This window comes from Physeter macrocephalus, chromosome 1 (assembly GCF_002837175.3).
Source record: "Physeter macrocephalus isolate SW-GA chromosome 1, ASM283717v5, whole genome shotgun sequence".
Taxonomy (NCBI): domain Eukaryota; kingdom Metazoa; phylum Chordata; class Mammalia; order Artiodactyla; family Physeteridae; genus Physeter; species Physeter macrocephalus.
In genome coordinates, this window is record NC_041214.2 from 85,016,598 (window position 1) to 85,038,586 (window position 21,989).

At 40.5% G+C, this 21,989-nt stretch overlaps 1 protein-coding gene and 1 long non-coding RNA gene across 2 annotated transcripts in view; one reads left to right on the top strand and one right to left on the bottom strand.

Moving 5' to 3' along the window:
- Positions 1–21,989, bottom strand: part of ATP13A5 (ATPase 13A5) — a 94,328-nt gene that overhangs the window by 30,137 nt on the left and 42,202 nt on the right. The window contains 10 exon segments of the mRNA XM_024124185.3: positions 1,120–1,229; positions 3,146–3,188; positions 5,578–5,657; positions 6,756–6,881; positions 9,165–9,346; positions 10,128–10,252; positions 11,435–11,450; positions 14,214–14,288; positions 14,291–14,369; positions 21,847–21,933. Coding sequence (XP_023979953.3) covers positions 1,120–1,229; positions 3,146–3,188; positions 5,578–5,657; positions 6,756–6,881; positions 9,165–9,346; positions 10,128–10,252; positions 11,435–11,450; positions 14,214–14,288; positions 14,291–14,369; positions 21,847–21,933 — 923 coding nt within the window.
- On the top strand, positions 4,228–5,449 carry LOC129392323 (uncharacterized). Its single transcript, XR_008618043.1, has 3 exons — positions 4,228–4,318; positions 4,601–4,843; positions 5,203–5,449. It is a non-coding gene; the product is annotated as an uncharacterized lncRNA (long non-coding RNA).

Genomic DNA, 21,989 nt, shown 5'->3' on the forward strand with positions numbered 1-21,989 from the left:
CGAACCCGCGTCCCCTGCATCGGCAGGCGGACTCTCAACCACTGCGCCACCAGGGAAGCCCTGATGTTTTATTCTTAACTGTATGAGTAGATCTCTTTTTTTTTTTGGCCGTGCCATGTGGCATACAGAATCTTAGTTCCCCAACCAGGGATCGAACCCGTGCCCCTCTGCAGTGGAAGCACGGAGTCTTAACCACTGGACCGCCAGGGAAGTCTCAAGGCCCAGTACTTGGAGTGTTCGTAGAAACCGGGCTTTCTATTGTTTTATATCTTTATGTGCTACTTGGATGTTATATCATCCTTCTCCACTGTCAGCCTGAAGTTTGAGCCATAGCAGAGATCCCTAAAAATGTCATTATTCAAGTGTTTTAATGTTAATTTAGAGCAAATGTACACGCAAATACTGAGTGTCTAATATTGCAATCAAAACACTGGTTAAGAATAATAATTCATGAATCTCTACATATAGCTACTGGCCTAGATCACATCATAGGGTTTACGGTTGTTTGTTAGTTATTTAGCCAATAAAACCTTTATTTAATTGATAATAATTAGACCAAAAAATATATGAGTAGAGACGATCAGAAATGAGAGTGCAGTGGATGTAAGGGAGCTATACTGGGAAAATAAACAGTTTTTAATTCCTTCCCCTCCCCTAATCCAATTGCCAATCCATTGTAAATGTCTCTGGTGCAATCACTTTGGATATTCACTAATCTGTATTTTGGAGACATAACACTACTGGGGGAAGCTTTCTGGTGGAGGGTTCCTTTTCTGCTTCCCCCGCATCCCCAACTCCTGAGATAAAGGTTCCAGTAAGCATCCAACATACAAAATAAAGGAGAAAAGTTAGATATACAATCGTTTTTTAAATATCAACTCTAGTTTTCAACTGTCCACGTGACACAGCCATGTATCCTTTAAAGCTCAGCGTAAGTCACCTGTTTGTTGCTTTTACCAGCATTCTCAAGCAGCACTCATGGCCCCCTTAACTGATACTCAGTAGCACTTTACCCAAGCCTCTGCTGTGACATTTATCACTTTCAATTATAGTTGAATTCTGTCCAGAGCCAGACAGTGAGCCTGTCGGTAGGGGACAGAAGGGGGATAGGTGGCCTACTTGCTGAGATGAGACACACACTCGATGTTGGCTGTTTTCAAGGTGAAAGGGGAGGCCACAGATGCCTCCTGTTTTGACAGCAAAATGCCTGCATGAGCCATTTTCAAAGCCTGGAATGATAAAGCCATGTTACACCCATGACTCCTCAGGCCAAGCTCTAACTCTTCAAACATCGTGAGGCTATTCTTCACATTATAGAGTTGATAACATTGCACTCTTCCACCCCTGGGTCTCTGTTTATGCTGCTACTGCACCTGGATACACGCAGTCACCAATTAAAGACGCACCAAGTAAACAATACCCAGTGGTAGAAGAGTGTGTGTGTGTGTGTGTGTGTGTGTGTGTGTGTGTGTGTGTGTATTGGTTGAGGGGGTGTAGACATGATAAGAAAGTGGAAGGACTCATTCCAGAAATCTATTAAAAAGGCGACAGAATTTGGATGGAACTTTGTGAGGGCCTTTACTATCACAGTTCTTACACTTAACAGGACACCTTCATGAACTATAGGAAAAACTAATTCCCACCTTTTCCTAGGCTGTCGGCTGCCTGATCCGGCCAACCAACTAACTGCTGGGACGAAGTTTGGGGCATACAGCATCTTCACTGGAGGAAAGGACCAGATGCACACATCACAGAATCGTTCCAGAATATACGTTGTCTCACTGATATAAGGGCTAATTCATTTCTCATCAAGACTGTCCAGAGAATGCCCAGAGCAGAGAGTGGCCAATGAGCAGGCCACTGAGCCCCTAATCCTATGAGAATTGTATGAACATAAAATGAGATTTCGTATTTCTATGAGAATTGTATGAACATAAAATGAGATTTTGTACTTCTGTAGCTCTGTAGAAAGTGCAAAGTACCTGGTTACTATGGCCAGTATACACTAAATTCATGTTTAATTAATATTAGACTATTTCCTTCTTCTTCCTTTCTCCCTTAATATTTTATATCTCTGTGATGTAATTTAGGACCATCTACTTTATGTTAGCGTTAGTTTTATGCATGATTTTTTCCCCCATCAGATAATGAACTCTTCGGAGGAAGAGACTATGTCCTTTATAACATCCAGTTTATTTGTTTTGTTCTAAATTCCACATAATTAATGAGAATGGGTACTCACTCTAGATTTGGAAGAGGAAACTAACAAGTAGCTTCTTCTCATGAAGTATGAGGTAGAAAAATTCATAACAGATCTCTAATTATGAACATAGTTTTTCACAGAACTTTGAAGAAAATATTTAAGAAGGAAGTAAAACAAATACCTAGATCTTAAGTATCTAATAGACTTTGGAAATACAAAGCAATTCTCTTTACTTCTTGTTCCACAAATTAGCTCCTAAAATATCTTCTTATGTACAACAATCTTCAAGGTAAGCTACTGTTTCAACCATATCTTCGAAACTCAGATTATAAAATATGCACTGCCTTCTATTGTGTTAGAGAAGTAATCTGCTGAGAATCTTGTAATTTAGGTTTGCTATTGTATGTAATGACCAAATAATTTGGTCTATCATTTTGCTGAGTGTAAGAATTTTGGGGTATAGCCAACTTGTAAAAAGTAACCCTGGTGTAGAAATCTGGCAGGGATAAACACAATTTGCACATAATTCAAGGCTTTACCATCAGTTTCAAATTCTTCCTCCATTAAGCCTTTACCAGCTGCGTGACTTAAGGAAAAAAAAAAGTATTCACCTTCCTGAGTCTCATTTCCTTATTTATAACAGGAGAGATTTAAACCAGCTAGTCTTGAAAAGTCCCTTTTGGGTCTGAAATATGGGAGCCTATGTAGCCTTTCCTTGTCTTTATTATTCTAGGAGTTGCTAGAAAACAGCTGAAGTGACTCATCTCACTTTACTCTAAACCACATCCAACCCACACTCCAGTAGAAGTGAATATAAACATCAGAATGATTAAGTGATGTGATTGTTGGCAGAAGGGTGAAGAGTCAGACCCCAGGAGACGTGGGGTCCTTAAAAGGGATATCAGTGAACCCCCTGCATTAGAAGAAGTAATTTCTACTCACCCCACAGTCATTAGGTCCATCTCCACACATGCCTACATAATAACTGCAGGGGAAAGTATAAGAAAAATTAATGCTTAGTTTTAATTAAGCTTAATGCCTCACTTGAGTAATTTCCATCATAACTAACTCACACGCGACGTGTGTGTATGTGTGAGTGTGTGTGTCTCCTGAACACATGTGGAATCGGGCTGAAAGAAAAAGACCTGGAGATAACTATTCCCAGAGGGATAATGCCCTTGTATATTTAAATTGTTTCAATCAATCAATCACATGGAAATGATGGTGATACTGCCAAGGATGTCCACAAAGATGATCACACACTTCAAAAGAAGTCCTGTTGGATTATATTCACCAAGACCAAGCTGAAGTGTGTGCTGTCATAATCACAGCACTTTCCACACCCTGATGCACAGATCACAACCTAGTCCATCTGTGTTTTGGTTCTGACTGCCGCTGAAGGTTTAACACGTAGACACTAGGGAGAGAAACATTTGGGAAATGGTTTAACAGATATAACTAGAGATATATACACATATCCTTGATGCATCTTGGAGTGAAAATGAGATAACATGCCCCCCACCTATAGAGTTTGGTGTACAAACACAACAGTATAAAGGGAAGAGTAAATTTTAAAGCTGTTACTAAAGAAAAGGAGTTTCTGATGCAAGACACACTGTCTTCTAGTAGAAGTAAATACATTGGAGGTATTGATTAATGGCAATACTATTAAAGGCTCAGTGGTAACGTGCCAAAAACACATGAAATAACACAATACAGGAAAAAATGAAGTTCTCAGAGAATTTCCTTATTATTAGTTGACACATAAGAAACGGCCATCTTTATTGGTCAAAAATGGTCACATGTAAACAGATTCATATGGTTTAACCTACTATTTGGCTAGTATATATGAAAATCACCCTATAAACATTTGTTTGTGTTCATGTACATATCAAGACTATAAACATTTGCTGAAAATGGCTTCGTTTCTTCAGGCGTAAAGTACATATTTAGTCTTTATATCACACAAGAAATCTTACGTCTTCTAGTGTTGTCTGAATAAAGAATAAATTCTGCATGAAGATCAAGATCTGAAAATTGAGAAGATAACTTACTCTGAGACAGCATATATCCTCCTGAATTGATTTTTCTTTAGAGGAATACAGCTTTTCAAAAGTAAGCATTTAAGTTGGCAACATTTCTCAGGTATTTGAGAAGGGTAAAATTACTTTCTTCAGCCAATATCATATAATGACCGTGTAAGTAAAATAGTCATTTTAGACACTGGTTACTAACCCAGCCTTGAGGCATTATGGGAGTTAATAAGCAGTTTTGGAAACTTCCCTAAGAATGCTTGGGCAACAAAAAATAATAGTCAAAGGCAGTCTCTTGATTTTACTCACTACTTATCAGCAATTATCTAAGTTTCACTACTCTCCATTCCTTTTCACTTTCCAGAAATCTGCAGTCCAGAAATTGTAACAGTCCCAGCAAGTAATACATAGGTCTGGTCTCAAGAAGAACCGTTTCACTCTGATGTGACTTGTTCATCTGTATTTTTGAAGGAGATAAGAAAGGACTTTTTCTTTTTCTGACTTTGGCCTCTATACCCCAAACAGTGAAAATGCCATTTCATCTCTTTCCTGGAGGACCTGAAATTATTCACACAGCTTCTGATGGACCAACCTCAAATAATTCCAGGTGATAACTCACACACTTCTCCATTTTTCTCCACTCTGAGCTGTACAAACCCCTGTTGTTTCTATACTCTATATCCAAGCAGGGGATCTTCCTCTAAGATATGCCCTTTGGGCCACAGAAGGAATGCTCTCCGGGGTAGACAGCTTCTAAAATGGCCCACCTCCTGGTATTCATGACGTCTAATGCCCTCCCTTGAGTGTGGACTGGACCTAGCAACTTGCTTCTAAGGAAAGGAATAAAGTGACAGGATAAGATGTTACTTCTAAGATGAAGATATAAAAAATGGTCATACCTCTCTCTCTCCCTCTCTTTCTCTCTCCCTCTGACTCTTCTTGCTTGCTCACTCTCATGGAAGCTAGCTGACACACTGTGAGCTTCCTTATGAAATGACCTACGTGGCAAGGAAATAAGGATGGCTTCTGCCCAACGGCCAGTAAAAAACAGACTCTTTAGCCCAACCGCCCACAAGAAACTGAATCCTGCCAACAGCACATGAGTGAGGCTGGTGGCAGATCCTTCCCCCCCAGGATGACTGCAGTCATGGCCAACATCTCATTACACCTGTGAAAGACCTAGAACCAGAAGACTCAGCTAAGCACACCTGGATTCCTGACCCACAGCAATGTAAAAAAAAAAAAAAAAAATGGTGTTATTCTAAGCCACTACGTTTTGGGGTAATTTGTTACACAGCAATAAATAACAAATACACTCTCTTTTCATGCAATAACAACTACTTTAATTTCTGAAATTCTTCAACGAGTCTAGATTTCTGCCCAGGGGACATTCTTGCAAAAATGATTCCATTCACCAGAATGTAAAGATAAAGACAACGATTGCAATAAGATTAGAGAGATGAACACTTTTTAAATAAAAGAACAGTCCTGAAAAATTACTCCTGGCCACCGCTTTAAAATAGCATTGGGTGGTGTGACATTAGACCAAATGTCAGGAAAGGGAAAAAAGAGGATTTAACACTTTAATGTTTAACTTTCACTTTCAGTTTTCTATCACAAGTCTATTACTTTGTTCCAGGCCATTTTTCCAACATGGGGTAAGCTCTAATGAATAAAAAGTAACTAAAAAGCAGAAGAGCATATAAGATTAAAACACTTAAGGAAATACAGTTCTTTTTAATAAACACTGTCTCCGTAACTGAAGACTAAGCAGAGGAAAGAGCAATAGATCAGGAGTTGAGAATCAGGGTTCTATTCCTAGCTCTGCCCCAAATTGTGCAAACCTTAGGCAAGAGACAACCTCTCTGAGTCTCAGCTTTCCTGTCTCTCCAATGAGGAACTGCACTAACAACTTTCTAGAAGCCTTGGGGGTCTAGATTCTATGGTCCTTGACTGGTAAGGTGACAGGACTTTCAAGACACTGCTAACAGATGTTTGCTGCCCTGGGCTTGTTCTCCACTTATCTCCTTCCCACTAACAGCACAACCCTGCACGGCACGATTTGAAAATACACACACAGCGACAAGATAACAAATGAAGTCTTTGTTTCCTTCTGCTGTAATTTAAGAATCCAGGCAGGAAGGGGAATAGAGTTCAGCCCGACATGAGTTGGTGGCTTTGAGAGAGAAACAGACACAAAAAGAGGCAGCGTCTTTGGAACTAGCTGGAGGTTCTCTCTGCTGGGGAGGGAGGGAGGAAGGAGGCAGGGGCTGGACTGGCCCCAGGGGCGGGGCGAGGGGCAGTACCAGACTCAAACGCTGAACAGGAGACCCCGCGATTGTGCTGGATCAGGAGGCTTGGGGGGCGGGAAACTCCTGAAGGAGCAGTGCCTGTTTGGGGGCCTTTATTTCCTAACTCTGAGATAACCCCGATGATCATCCCCTTCAGTGTTCTCTTACCCTTTTTTAACTCAGTAATTTGAGGAGCAAAACAAAACACATCATTTCTCCACTACTTACTTTTGGAAGCAAGCTGCTGAAATGCTGAACTATCACTTGGTATGATTTCCCACTCACTGCGAAATGGTAACAGCTCCCTCTTTCTCCATCAGGCACTGAACTGTTTCCAATGTTAATGTAGGTTTCCTAAACTCAAAAGGGCATTATTTCTACATTGGCTCTTAAGGAATGTTGTTGCTTTCCTACATTTTATGGAAGGAAGTGTATTCATGTTACACAACAGGGTGAGGACCAGCAAATGCACAATATGGAATTTACCCATAGAACTTAGACTCATATGAAGAAGATACTCAAAATGCTCCCCCCCCCCCCAAATTATATGAGCAGAGAATACTTTGGCAACATGATGCTCTGTATCCTATTCTGGGAGATAATACGTGTGATGTCAGTCTACTGAGGAAATCATTCCAAGGTACCAATGAGTGATTCCAAGGAAGAAGAGGAAACATTCTTCCCTTCTCTTCCTTCTCCTCCTCATTCAACCTTTTGTTTCCTAAGATCTCTTACCGTTCATTCATTCAAAAATCATGCCCCAATTTCTTCCCTGTACTCTTTCTTCAGAGCCTAACCTGACCTCTCCCCACCCCACAGGTAACCTCTTCCCTCACAGTGCCCAGATCCTCTTCCACATCCTGTGACCCCTGCACCAGCGCTACTCCTTTCCTGAAACCCTCTCTGTCCTGTTTTTCACCTGTCAGTGTAGCCCTATCACTGGGTTCTAGCCCCAGCTGGCTCAGCTCCAAGAGTAAACATCTGATGACTGTGTATGCATTCATCATGTCAATAGCTGGTAATGGCTGTTGATGCAACATTTTTCAGAGGGTCTTACATTTGTGTCGGAATCTAAATTCAGATAGTATAAAAGATGAGAACCTTCTCTTCATTAGAGGAATTCACTGTGGGAAGCATTGTATTTGGAAGAAAAAATATTTTGATGTACTAGACTGGGAGGCAAGGTGATACACCCCTCCTTCCAACCTCCATTGTAAAACAGCCAACCAAAGACTTGTTGTAAAGAGTTCACTTGAGGCAGGGACCGGATTCCCTGTGCTTTTCTTGGAAATCGGGGAGAGAAAGTGGGGTGGGAGGGAGCCAGAGACGAGCAGGAAAGCCTGAGACTATGATGCGACTTCTTCCTGCAATGACAAACCTTCAGGAGAGGCATTAAGTTCATAAGTGGACCCTTTATTAAAAAGTAGTGAGGTTCTATATTCAGTATCCTGTAATAAACCATAATGGAAAAGACTATGAAAAAGAATATATAGATGTATAACTGAATCATTTTGCTGTACAGCAGAAATTAACACAGCATTGTAAATCAGCTATTCTTCAATAAAATAAATTTTTTAAAGTATACCATCTCTGTTAAAAATGTATATAGGTACAAGCAAACTAAGTTTTCTTGAATAAATAATGTTAAGCACTTGGAAAAAAAATTAGTGAGGATCTGAGTTTCATCACTCAGTGCAGTTGAGGCAACATGCATGGATGCTGAGGCAAGTGGGCTTGCAAGGAAATCAGCACCAGAAATCCGCTGAAAGCAGAGACAGAGCTGTCCTCCTTCATAGTCCGTACAATGGATTTGAGCCAAGTTAACACACCTCTTCACGGGGTAGGGGTACGGCCACTCTGTACAGTTGTGCAGCTTGTATGCTGCACAAAGGTCTACTCGACACTGAACAATCTGAAGGGCTGGTCAGCCTGGAGGAAGGGAGATTTTTGTAATTTATCACCTAGGGGACCATCTCTTTGAATTTACACAAAGGCTGAGGTGCTACATTTAGTAAGGAAATGTCAGGCTGAAGCCCATTCTCTTCACGTGAAAGAACTGTCCCAGGGTAAGTGCACAGGAAGCTTGCTACCTAGAGAAGCCCAATATCTGTTCATATCATGTCACCGGTACAGTGCAGTCTAAATGCCCATGGGTTGTGGGGGGCGGATCAAACAGAATTTTGATTTCCTGCTCTGCAGCTCACCGGTGTGTGTTTTGGGCAAACTTACCTCTCTAGGCCTCAGTTTTCCCATTTGTAAAATGAATAGTTTGCTCAAGTGTGTAGGGTAACTGAGGATCAAGTGGGAACCATGGATGTAAATCAGTGGTTCTCAGCCACATCTGCACATTGGAATCTGCACGATGGAGGGACTGATGTCTGTTCCCAGCCCAGAGATTCTGATTGAATCCGTAGTCTTGGCTTTGGAAGCTTAAAAACTCTTCTGGGTAGTTTCTACGTGAAGCCAAGACTGAGAAGTGCCGGCGGAAATGCTAAAAGCTTTTCAAACAGTAAAACTCTGGGCAGATGGGAGGGATTATTACTGTGGTGACTTCTAATGCCAAGAGAGAGCTGCCCAGGGTCAGGGCTGTATTCCATCTGCCCCGGCCCATGCAGGAGCCTTGTAACATTCACTCACATTCTTTCCAGGCCCATTCTCTTGGTTCTCTACCAGCTTCCAGGTCACGGAGGCAGGGACAAACTCTTCGGGTTCATTGGCTTCAACAAGGATCACGTGGCTTCCTCGAGGAATCATTTCAGAATTCTTTGCAACAGTAATCGCTGTTTGAAGGTTGTCACCCAGATGACAAAGAAAGTGGGCTTGCTTTGTGTAGAAACCTCTCAGCATCCAGAACTGAGCTCTCCCTCCTCTGAATGATTGTACCACATTGTTGGTGCTCTTGGGGGCATTTATCGCTCTCTGCTTTTTTCATAACCGTTTATCAGGCCTATCTGTCATGGGTGCTCAAACACTACGCCTTCATTTCCCTCCCATAACAGCATCATGTCCCAGAATGTCGCGTATTTCCAAAACATGCACAAGTGAATAAATAAATATTTAAGTGCTTTACGACTAATCCTCAGAAGACTGACAGCTGTCAGTGGGTGAAAGTTATATGGGCCTCGTCTGATAACATAAAACTATTCTTGGGATCTGGATTCCAATTAAGTAAAGGAAAAAAGCACTTAGGGCTGGCCATGTTGGATTTGATCATCACAGGCCATGCCTACCCCACCACCCTGAAGGACAGTCCAGCAGGGTCTCACCCCCTTTACACAGAGGTCTCACTGGGGTTCTTGATGAGAATCCCATTCTCTTCTTTCAACATTTGCTGTGAGCCTATTAGCCCTGCACAGATCCTGGGTAGGAACAGAGGGCATTAGACAAAGAGAATGAGCTAAGGTCCTTGCCTCCAAAGCTCAGGGTCGTGCTGGGCGGGGGGGAGCTACACATGTTCCCAGGTAAGTGGAGCAGAGGGTAACAAACTTGACAGCCAAGTTTTGTTCTCTCCGCCTCAGTTACATGAACTCACTCAGCTCACATGGTCTTTTGCTTATGCCTGGGATACATGTAATTTGACAGGCTTCCTGAAACCCATACCGGTAATCATCACAGTCCTGATGCGGACCTAGCTCAGTTCCTTCAAGACTGGTTTTGTTTCCTTTTTCAAGTGATTCTCCATTATGAGAAGTCCCAGAAATGTTAACTCTGGCTCCACCTTCTCTCTTTGAATTTAGAAGAAAGTCACTATTCAAGTTTATCCATATAATCTCAACAGTTGGATTTATTTCTTCGTTTTGAAGTTTCTAAGTTTTATCAATGTAATACATACACAGGTTTAAAAAATCAAAAAGAACCCAGAAGTTTATAGTAATGAAAACCAATAGCCCCTGTCTTCACAGCACCCCACCCCTTCTCCTTCTCAGAGGTAACTACTTTTATATCTTTTAGCTGCTTCTTCCAGTTTTTCAACTCTATTTTTTTTAAAACAATGTGTTTATCTTCCACCCCTTCTGTTGGTTTTTAAAATTTTTTGTTAGTCATATATTTTTAAAACTTTTTTAGCTTGTAAGCATTTTAGTTTAGTAGACATTTATTAAGTACATACTGCATACAGGATACTATAGTAATAGTTGAATATGGAATCATTTATTTCAGCCTCCATCTGTAACATCCAGTAAATATATGACATCAGCCAAGAATTTGAAGATTTTTCAGAATTTGAAATGGGAGGCTTGGAGTCTAACTGGGTTACATTAGGTAGTAGGACCTCTCCTCTAAAATAAAATAAATCTCAGGTGTTTTTTAAAAAGTAAATTTGGGGGCCAAGAGCTCTTTCTTGATCCCTCATTTTTTCCTTTTTCTGTCCAGAGTGGAGTTAAGATTTCAGGGAAAGGAAGGGGAAGGATAGGGAGCCCTAGGGAACCAACCTCTGTGCCTACTGTCAGTTCATCCCCCATGTTCACTGTCCTCAGTCTCATCTCCACTTTCCACAGTACATAACATATCAGAGTCTCATTCTCTCTGGGGTTCTACAGGGTGAACCAGCTTTCCTCTTGCAATCTCTCTCTCTCTCGCTGGCTTGGTATAAGCTATAGCTTCTTCTATACTGCTGATTCAGCTACCACTCCTCCACTTACTTTACATCTTACAGAAATATGTAGAAATCTCTCATCTACACTTATTGCTTCTCTAGTTTTCTTTGAAACTATTTCTTTTCTATCATGTTAGTAGGACTTGGGAGGGAAATAATCATGTGGTCAGTAAACTTCTTTAAGAAAAAATAAGAGTTGAATTTCTTGATGAGAAATAATTCAATGTGGATAAGAATGCAATGAAGAAAATTCTCTCTGGAGTAGAGTATAAGTAGCTACATCCTTCATTCCACAGTCCAGTTACTAAATTACTGCTTTATTTTAGATCCTATATTAGGCACAATGGTGAATACTCAGATAATCAGATATAAATCCTACCTCGTGATCTTAGAGAATATTATAAAAGAAAATCCACCTTCATACAGAATTTGTTAAATTCTCATCATTTAACTTCATGACTTTCTATTATAAATTGGATTAATATTTTCTTATTAACTAGAACTAAAAAAAGATTCCAAAATCTTCTCACCAATGTATTCTGCTTTGAGTCTCTGTTTTATGACTCTTCCCTTGCTCACTGCTTCAGGCACTTGGGTATCTTGGGATTCTACAATATTCTAGCAAAATCCTGTGTCGAGGCCTGTTGCATCCACTATTCCTATTGCCTGCAGTGCTCCGTCCCTGGATACTTGCATGCTCTGCTCCCTGACTTTACTCAGATCTCTGTTCAAATGTTACCTCCTCAGAAGACTTCCCTAATCTCCTCATGTAATATGGTGCTCTCTGTCATTTTTAAAATCCTTTTAACCTGCTTTATTTCTTCTTTCAGGGCATTTATCACTGCCTGACAGTATTTTATAGATTTTATTTTTTTATATTTTATTAATTATTTTATTAATTATTTCCCCCAATTAGGATGTAAGCTTTGTGAGGGCAAGGATTTGATTTTATTCACTTCTGAATCCTCAGTGCCTTGAGGGGCATCCAATACATAGTCAAGCTCAATAGAAATTGGCTAAACTCATGAAAGGGTGAATCTTGATAAGGTATTTCTCCTGATTTTTTTTCCCACTAAGTCATCTTAGGAAACTCTTCTACTTCCCTTTTATGATGTCAGTTTTTTATATGTCTTGATTTTCCTAATTGGATAGTTCTGCTGAATATAATTTGACTCTAAAACCCTATTCTTTTACCCTGTTTGAAAATAATAACTATATTCTGGGAAGCATGATAAATAGGCTCCTGATATTCTCTGGGAAAACCTGGGATAGTTGGAAATCTAGCACATTTATCCTCATTTTTTTATTTTGTCATATTTATAATAATGTCTCTCTCACTGGTGGCTTTTAAATGAGAACATCACAGTTTAATTTGTATGTGACAGCTGGGTGGTGGCTACACTCCACTTCTAGCAACATAAATCTTGTCTTCACACATGACCTTAACTTTCATTATTAAAATTTGTATCTTGAAAAATTACAAAATCCTGTGTGTTATGGGTCTTTATGCTTCCTTAAGAATAGCTAACACCTTGAATGTTAAACCTGAGAGTGCCGTTCATATATTTGTGAACTGCATATATTTGTGATTCTATTTAGAAGATTAAAATGTCATGGTGAAAGGCTCCTTAGCGATCACCCAATCCCACATTTTATAGGTGGGAGAAATAGACACAGGGTAAGGAAGGGATGGTGATTACTGATTATATTAGAATAGATAGACTTAGGTTGTAAATAGTAATGTGGAACCGAGGATATCCACATCTTGTGCAGAGGGGTTAATAATTGTATATAAGTGAGGATCTCTCTACCAGCAACACAAAATCAAAGATAAGTGATGCAGATGATTTGTTATTCAATTTTCCACAGTATTTCTTTACTCCTTTGTCATAAACAATTCAAAAACAAACTTTAAAAACTGAGAAACTTTGAAAGAAAAAATAATCTACAGATTGTCCTCTGCTGAGGACAATTTATCTCCTGAATGTAATTAAGAATACTGAATTCTACTTCATAAAGGAACTCAATTTGCACTCACTACCTCTCCAGACCCGAGGGAGGTGTACTACTGATTCTTGAAACAAGACATATCTAAAGGATTCTGGAGGTCGTTCAAGGTGTCAACTGTATGAATATGATATTAGCATATGTCAAGGATGAGAATTTAGGACAATAAGAATTGGAAGGGCTACCAGATGAATAAGGGGTGGCAAATGACACCTGAAAAAAAATTAACAGCCAAGTACAGACCATCAATCTGTGAAGGATGGAGTTAATGGGAGCTATGAGGAAGATCAAAGTCAGAAAAAAAGAGGGACTTCTAAAAAAAGACTCGAAGTAGAGAGAGAAGTTAAAGCAATCATTTGCCAAATCTTAGAATTCCGTGCACAAGTTGATGGCTATCAGCAATTGTAAGGAGAATATAGATGAAAATCAGGAGAAAAAAGGCCAGTTTTATCCAAATGAACTCATTTGAATGCAACAATATTCTTACAAATCTGGGCTGCAGCTTAGAGAGTGCATATGTTTATAAGACTAAGAAACAATACAAATCAGCTCAAAATCTGGCCCTGAAAGATGAAATTGCTGTGAAAATGATCAATTACCTTGCTCTAATACCATCTAATTTACTCTAATCACTTTTTTTTCTAAAAGATTTATCTTTTTTATGTTCTCCTCTCATTGATCTAAGACCCCATAAGTGGTGCCAGCCCCCAGGAGGTGACAGAGCATCCCTGTCTGCAGAATTAATCTAGGGTTCAGACCTGACTTTTTGGTTCCCTCTGAACACTCCTCATTCTCACCCTCCCTGGTCCTCTGACCCCTCTGTAGCTCCCTGTTCTGGCTTCTGAGGCTTGCTTCACACCTCCCTCTCTGATGCCTCATTGTGGTTGGGCGTTTCTGGCTGATATTTACTCACTGCTTCTCTGCTTTTAAGTTACCACCTCTGCCTTAGCAGATCTACTGGGCCCACTTCCCACCTACTGAGAAAATAACCACCTCCACATTCATTGATTTAGGTTGGTTTTCTCTCTGTGTTTGAGCTTTTAAAATATTTTTGCCTCCTGAAAGAGATAAGTGTCAGTTAGTACCTGTTTCAGATCTGCAGAACCTAGCCAGCATCTCCGGGGCATCTTTCATACAGACACAAAAGTAATCCTCCCCTCCAGCTGAACGACCACAGACATCTTCTGCAGGCTGCAGGAAAAAGGAAACTGTCGAAAGATGGCTATGGCTTCCAAGGGACTCTGAGGGCCCCAAAAGAGGGGACCTTAAGAAGCTATTACGTGAGATTTAGCAGATGCACAACAGCATATAAGGTTTACTCTTCAGTGAGCCCAGGGACATCATGAAGTCATATGTTGTCACAACGTTTATATTTTTCTAGCTGCGTCTAAGGCGATTCCCTCATCAAGTTGTTTGGTCTGCAAGGCCCTTCCCCTTGGCTGCCTGGAGGAATCTGAATCATCTTCCAGGCCAAGCTTGCAGGGCACCACCTCTGTGGTACTTCTCTCCTAAAAATAGTATTTACTTCCACCTCTGGACTCCTGCTGTTCTTTCTTCAGCCTTTATTATAGCACTTGGCATATTATATTGCATTTATTTGCACCTATATTGATTTTTCTATCAGTCCACATACTCTTCCAGCACAGAGCCCAACATGTCTAGCTTTTTTTTTTGCATTCCTCTTTTTCTATTTTCTTTCTTTCTTTTTTTTAACATCTTTATTGGAGTATAATTGCTTTACAATGGTGTGTTAGTTTCTGCTGTATAACAAAGTGAATCAGCTATACGTATGAATGTATCCCCATATCCCCTCCCTCTTGCATCTTCCTCCCACCCTCCCTATCCCACCCCTCTAGGTGGACACAAAGCACCAATTGATCTCCTATGCGGCTGCTTCCCACTAGCTATCTATTTATATTTGGTAGTGTATATATGTCCATGCCACTCTCTCACTTCGTCCCAGCTTACCTTTCCCCTTCCCTGTGTCCTCAAGTCCATTCACTACATCTGCATCTTTATTCCTGTCCTGTCCCTAGGTTCATCAGAACATTTTTTTTCTTTTTTTAGATTCCATATATATGTGTTAGCATATAGTATTTGTTTTTCTCTTTCTGACTTACTTCACTCTGTATGACAGACTCTAGGTCCATCCACTTCACTACAAATAACTCAATTTCGTTTCTTTTAATGGCTGAGTACTATTCCATTGTATATATGTGCCACATCTTCTTTATCCATTCATCTGTCAATGGACACGTAGGTTGCTTCCATGTCCTGGATATTGTAAACAGTGCTGCAATGAACATTTTTTGAATTATGGTTTTCTCAGGATATATGCCCAGTAGTGGGATTACTGGGTCATATGGTAGTTCTAGTTTTAGTTTTTTAAGGAACCTCCATACTGTTCTCCACAGTGGCTGTATCAATTTACATTCCCACCAACAGTGCAAGAGGGTTCCCTTTCCTCCACACCCTCTCCAGCATTTATTGTTTGTCGATTTTTTGATGATAGTCATTCTGAGCGGTGTGAGGTGATACCTCATTGTAGTTTTGACTTACCTTTCGCTAATGCTTAGTGATGTTGAGCATCCTTTCATGTGTTTATTGGCAATCTGTGTATCTTCTTTGGAGAAATGTCTATTTTGGTCTTCTGCTCATTTTTGTATTGGGTTGTTTGTTTTTATTTCCGTTTCTCTAGGAGGTGGGTCAAAAAGGATCTTGCTGTGATTTATGTCATAGAGTGTTCTTCCTATGTTTTCCCTCAGAGTTTTATAGTGTCCAGTCTTACAATTAGGTCTTTAATACATTTTGAGTTTATTTTTGTGCATGGTGTTAGGAAGTGTTGTAATTTCATGATTTCACATGTAGCTGTCCAGTTTTCCCAGCACCACTTATTGAAGAGGCTGTCTTTTCTCCATTGTATATTCTTGCCTCCTATATCAAAGATAAGGTGACCATATGTTTGTGGATTTTTCTCTGGGCTTTCTATCCTGTTCCACTGATCTATATTTCTGTTTTTGTGCCAGTACCATACTGTCTTGATTACTGTAGCTTTGTAGTATAGTCTGAAGTCAGGGAGCCTGATTCCTCCAGCTCCGTTTTTCTTTCTCAAGCTTGCTTTGGCTATTCAGGGTCTTTTGTTTCTCCATACAAATTGTGAAATTTCTTGTTCTAGTTCTGTGAAAAATGCCATTGGTAGTTTGATAGTAATTGCATTGAATCTATAGATTGCTTTGGGTAGTATAGTCATTTTCATGATGTTGATTCTTCTAATCCAAGAACATGGTATATCTCTCCATCTGTTTGTATCATCTTTAATTTCTTTCATCAGTGTCATAGTCTTCTGCATACAGGTCTTTTGTCTCCTTAGGTAGGTTTATTCTTAGATATTTTATTCTTTTTTTTGCAATGGTAAACGGGACTGTTTCCTTAATTTGTAGTTTTCTGGTAGCATCTTTTGGATTCTCTGTGTATAGTACCATGTCATCTGCAAACAATGAGAGTTTTACTTCTTCTTTTCTGATTTGGATTCCTTTTACTTCTTTTTCTTCTCTGATTGCTGTGGCTAAAAGTTCCAAAACTAAGTGGAATAATAATGGGGAGAGTGGGCAACCTTGTCTTGTTCCTGATCTTAGAGGAAATTGTTTCAGTTTTTCACCATTGAGAAGGATGTTGGCTGTGGGTTTGTCATTTATGGACTTTATTATGTTGAGGTAGCTTCCCTGTATGCCTACTTTCTGGAGAGTTTTTGTCATAAATGGGTGTTGAATTTTGTTGAAAGATTTTTCTGCATCTATTGAGATTATCATATGTTTTTTCTCCTTCAGTTTGTTAATATGGTTTATCACATTGATTGATTTGTGTATATTGACGAACCCTTGCATTCCTGGGATTAAACCCTACTTGATCATAGTGTATGATCCTTTTAATGTGCTGTTGGATTCTGTTTGCTAGTAGTTTCTTCAGGATTTTTGAATCTATGTTCATCAGTGATATTGGCCTGTAGTTTTCTTTTTTTTTGTCTGGTTTTGGTATCAGCGTGATGGTGGCCTCATAGAATGAGTTTGGGAGCGTTCCTCCCTCTGCTATATTTTGGAAGAGTTTGATAAGGATAGGTGTTAGCTCTTCTCTAAATGTTTGATAGAATTCGCCTGTGAAGCCATGTGGTCCTGGGCTTTTGTTTGTTGGAAGATTTTAAATCACAGTGTCAATTTCAGTGCTTGTGATTTGTCTGTTTATATTTTCTATTTCTTCCTGGTTCAGCTGCAGAAGTTTGTGTTTTTTAAGAATTTGTCCATTTCTTCCAGGTTGTCCACTTTCCTTTTTTTTTTTTTTTTTTTTGCAGTACGCCAGCCTCTCACTGTTGTGGCCTCTCCCGTTGCGGAGCACAGGCTCCAGACACGCAGGCTCCGGGCGTGCAGGCTCAGCAGCCATGGCTCATGGTCCCACCCATTCCATGGCATGTGGGATCTTCCCGGACTGGGGCACGAACCCGTGTCCCCTGCATCGGCAGGCGGACTCTCAACCACTGCACCACCAGGGAAGCCCCAGGCTGTCTATTTTATTGGCATATAGTTGCTTGTAGTAATCTCTCATGATCCTTTGTATATCTGCAGTGTCAGTTGTTACTTCTCCTTTTTCGTTTCTAATTCTGTTGATTTGTGTCTTCTCCTTTTTTTACTTGATGAGTCTGGCTAATGGTTTATCACTTTTGTTTATCTTCTCAAAGAACAAGTTCCCATTGTTTTTGGTGTCTGCCCCCAGCTTTTAGTTTTATTGATCTTTGCTATTGTTTCCTTCATTTCTTTTTCATTTATTTCTGATCTGATCTTTATGATTTCTTTCCTTCTGCTAACTTTGGGGATTTTTTGTTCTTCTTTCTCTAATTGCTTTAGGTGCAAGGTTAGGTTGTTTATTTGAGATGTGTGTTGTTTCTTGAGGTAGGATTGTATTGCTATAAACTTCCCTCTTAGAACTGCTTTTGCTGCATCCCACAGGTTTTGCATCATCGTGTTTTCATTGTCATTTGTTTCTAGATATTTTTAAATTTCCTCTTTGATTTCTTCAGAGATCTCTTAGTTATTTAGTAGCATACTGTTTAGCCTCCATGTTTTTGTACTTTTTACAGTTTTTGTTTTCTTATAATTGATAACTAGTCTTATAGTTTTGTGGTTGGAAAAGGTACTTGGTATGATTTCAATTTTCTTAAATTTACCAAGGCTTGATTTGTGGCCCATGATATGATCCACCCTGGAGAATGTTCCATGAGCACTTGAGAAGAAAGTGTATTCTGTTGTTATGGATGGAATGTCCTGTATATATCAAGTCCATCTGGTTTAATGTGTCATTTAAAACTTCTGTTTCCTTATTTATTTTCATTTTGGATGATCTGTCCATTGCTGAAAGTGGTTGTTAAAGTCCCCTACTGTTATTCTGTTACTGTCAACTTCCCCTTTTATGGCTGTTAGCATTTGCCTTATGTATTGAGGTTCCCTGTGTTGGGTGCATAAATATTTACAATTGTTATATCTTCTTCATGGATTGATACCATGATCACTATGTAGTGTCCTTCTTTGTCTCTTGTAATAATCTTTAAAGTCTATTTTTTTCTGATATGAGAATTGCTACTCCAGCTTTCTTTTGATTTCCATTTGCATGGAATATCTTTTTCCATCCCCTCACTTTCAGTCTGTATGTGTCCCTAGGTCTGAAGTGGGTCTCTTGTAGACAGCATATATATGGGGTCATGTTTTTGTACCCATTCAGACAGTCTATGTCTTTTGGTTGGAGCATTTAATCCATTTACGTTTAAGGTAATTATCGATATGTATGTTCCTATTACCATTTTCTTAATTGTTTTGAGTTTGTTTTTGTAGGACTTTTCCTTCTCTTGTGTTTCCTGCCTAGAGAAGTTCCTTTAGCATTTGTTGTAAAACTCGTTTGGTGGTGCTGAATTCTCTTAACTTTTGCTTATCTGTAATGGTTTTAATTTCTCCATCAAATCTGAATGAGATCCTTGCTGGGTAGAGTAATCTTGGTTGTAGGTTTTTCCCTTTCATCACTCTAAATATGTCCTGCCACTCCCTTCTGGCTTGCAGAGTTTCTGCTAAAAGATCAGCTGTTCGGGGTAATTATTTCCACTATTTATCTTCCAGGTCACTTATCTGTTCTTCTGCCTCATTTATTCTGCTATTCATTCCTTCTAGAGAATTTTTAATTTCATTTATTGTGTTGTTCATCATTGTTTGTGTGCTCTTTATTTCTTCTAGGTCCTTGTTAAACGTTTCTTGCGTCTTCTCCATTCTATTTCCAAGATTTTGGATCATCTTTACTATCATTTCTCTGAATTCTTTTCAGGTAAACTGCCTATTTCCTCTTCATTTGTTTGGTCTGGTGGGTTTTTACCTTGTTCCCTCATCTGCTGCATATTTCTCTGTCTTCTCATTTTGCTTAGCTTACTGTGTTTGGGGTCTCCTTTTCACAGGCTGCAAGTTCATAGTTCCCATTGTTTTTGGTGTGTGCCCCCAGGGGGTACGGTTGGTTCAGTGGCTTGTGTTGGCTTCCTGGTGGAGGGGACTGGTTCCTGTGTTCTGGTGGGTGAGGCTGGATCTTGTCTTTCTCGTGGGCAGGACCGTGTCCTGTGGTGTGTTTTGGGGTATCTGTGAACTTAGTAATACTTTAGGTAGCCTCTCTGCTAATGGGTGGGGTTGTGTTCCTGTCTTGCTAGTTGTTTGGCATGGGGCGTCCAGCACTGGAGGTTGCTGGCCAATTGGTGGAGCTGGGTCTTAGCGTTGAGACGGAGATCTCTGGGAGAGCTCTCGTCAATTGATATTACGTGGGGCCAGGATGTCTCTGGTGGTCCAGTTCTGAACTCGGCTCTCCCACCTCAGAGGCTCAGGCCTGACACCAGGCCAGAGCCCCAAGACCCTATCAGCCACATGGCTCAGAAGAAAAAGGAGAAAAAAAGAAAGAAAAATATAATAATAAATTTAAAAAATAAAATTATTAAAATAAAAAAAATTTAATTATTAAAATGAAAAAATTGAAAAGTAATAATAATTAAATAAAAGAAGAGAGCAACCAAACCAATAAACAAAACCACCAATGATAACAAGCGCTAAAAACGATACTAAGATAAACGTAAAAATCAGAAACTGCAAACCTTAAGTCTACAGCTGCTCCCAAAATCCACCACCTCAGTTTTGGGATGATTCATTCATTGTCTATTCAGGTATTCCACAGATGCAGGGTACATCAAGTTGATTGTGGGGATTTAATCCACTGCTCCTGAGGCTGCACAGAGAAATTTCCCTTTGTCTTCTTTGTCCGCACAGCTCCTGGAGTTCAACTTTGGTTTTGGCCCCACCTCTGCATGTAGGTTGCCCTCAGGCATCTGTTCCCACCCAGACAGGACAGAGTTAAAGCAGCGGCTGATTAGGGGGCTCTGGCTTACTCAGGCCAGAGGGGAGGGAAGGGTATGGTAGTTATAATTGGAATGCAGGGTGAGCCTGTGTCAGCAGAGGCCAGCATGATGTTGCAACAGCCTGAGGCACGCTGTGTGTTCTCCCTGGGAAGTTGTCCCTGGATCACGGAACCCTATCAGTGGTGGGCTGCCCAGCCTTCCGGGTTGGGGAGGGTGTGTGTGGAGAGTGACGTGCCCTTGCACACAGGATTCTTGGTGGCTGCAGCAGCAACCTTAGCGTTTCATGCCTGTCTCTGGTGTCCACGCTGATAGCCACGGCTCGTGCCCTTCTCTGGAGTTGGTTTAGGCAGTGCTCTGAATCCCCTCTCCTCGTGCACCATGAAATAATGGTCTCTATCTCTTAGGCAGGTCCAGACTCTCCCGGACTCCCTCCCGGCTAGCTGTGGTGCACTAGCCCCCTTCAGGCTGTGTTCACGCCGCCATCCCCAGTCCTCTCCCTGGGATCTGACCTACGAAGCCCGAGCCTCAGCTCCCAGCCCCCACCCGCCCCGGCGGGCGAGCAGAGAAGCCTCTCGGGCTGGTGAGTGCTGGTCGGCACTGGTCCTCTGTGCGGGAATCTCTGCGCTTTGCCCTCTGCGCCCCAGTTGCTGCGCTCTCTTCCATGGCTCCGAAGCTTCCCCCCACACCCCCACCCCGCCATCCCCTGTCCCCGCCAGTGAAGGGGCTTCCTAGTGTGTGGAAACATTTCCTCCTTCACAGCTCCCTCCCAGAGATGCAGCTCCCATCCCTATTCTTTTGTCTCTGTTTTTTCTTTTGCCCTACCCAGGTACATGGGGAATTTCTTGCCTTCTGGGAAGTCCGAGGTCTTCTGCCAGCGTTCAGTAGGTGTTCTGTAGGAGTTGTTCCACATGTAGATGTATTTTTGATGTATTTGTGGGGAAGAAGGTGATCTCCATGTCTTACTTCTCCGCCATCTTGAAGGTCCCTCCCAGCATGTCCAGTTTTGAAATCACTTTATGCCTTAGCACTTAGCACAGGGCTCGAGCATACATAGGTACCTCATGAGTGTTTGCTGAATAAATTAATGGATAAATTCAGGAATGAAGGAATGAGCAAACTGACGGATACTGACCATGAGCAAACTGACCATGGATAATATTTTTATATTCCTATTATCCATGGTCAGTTAGCAAACTGGCCATGGATAATAGGAATATAAAAATATGTAAAAGTCAGGGGAATTTCACCAGTTTTAAGGGGGAATATTTATATAATTTTAAAAAAGCAAATCATACCCAACTGGTTTTTGGTCCTGGTTTTATTCTTATGTTGGAAACTGATATCCCAAATTTGCAGTAGTCTACATTGCAATCTTCCATTATCTGTTTTAAAATGAAAACATTCATAAGATTCCTTAGAGAAAAATAATAAGAAAGAA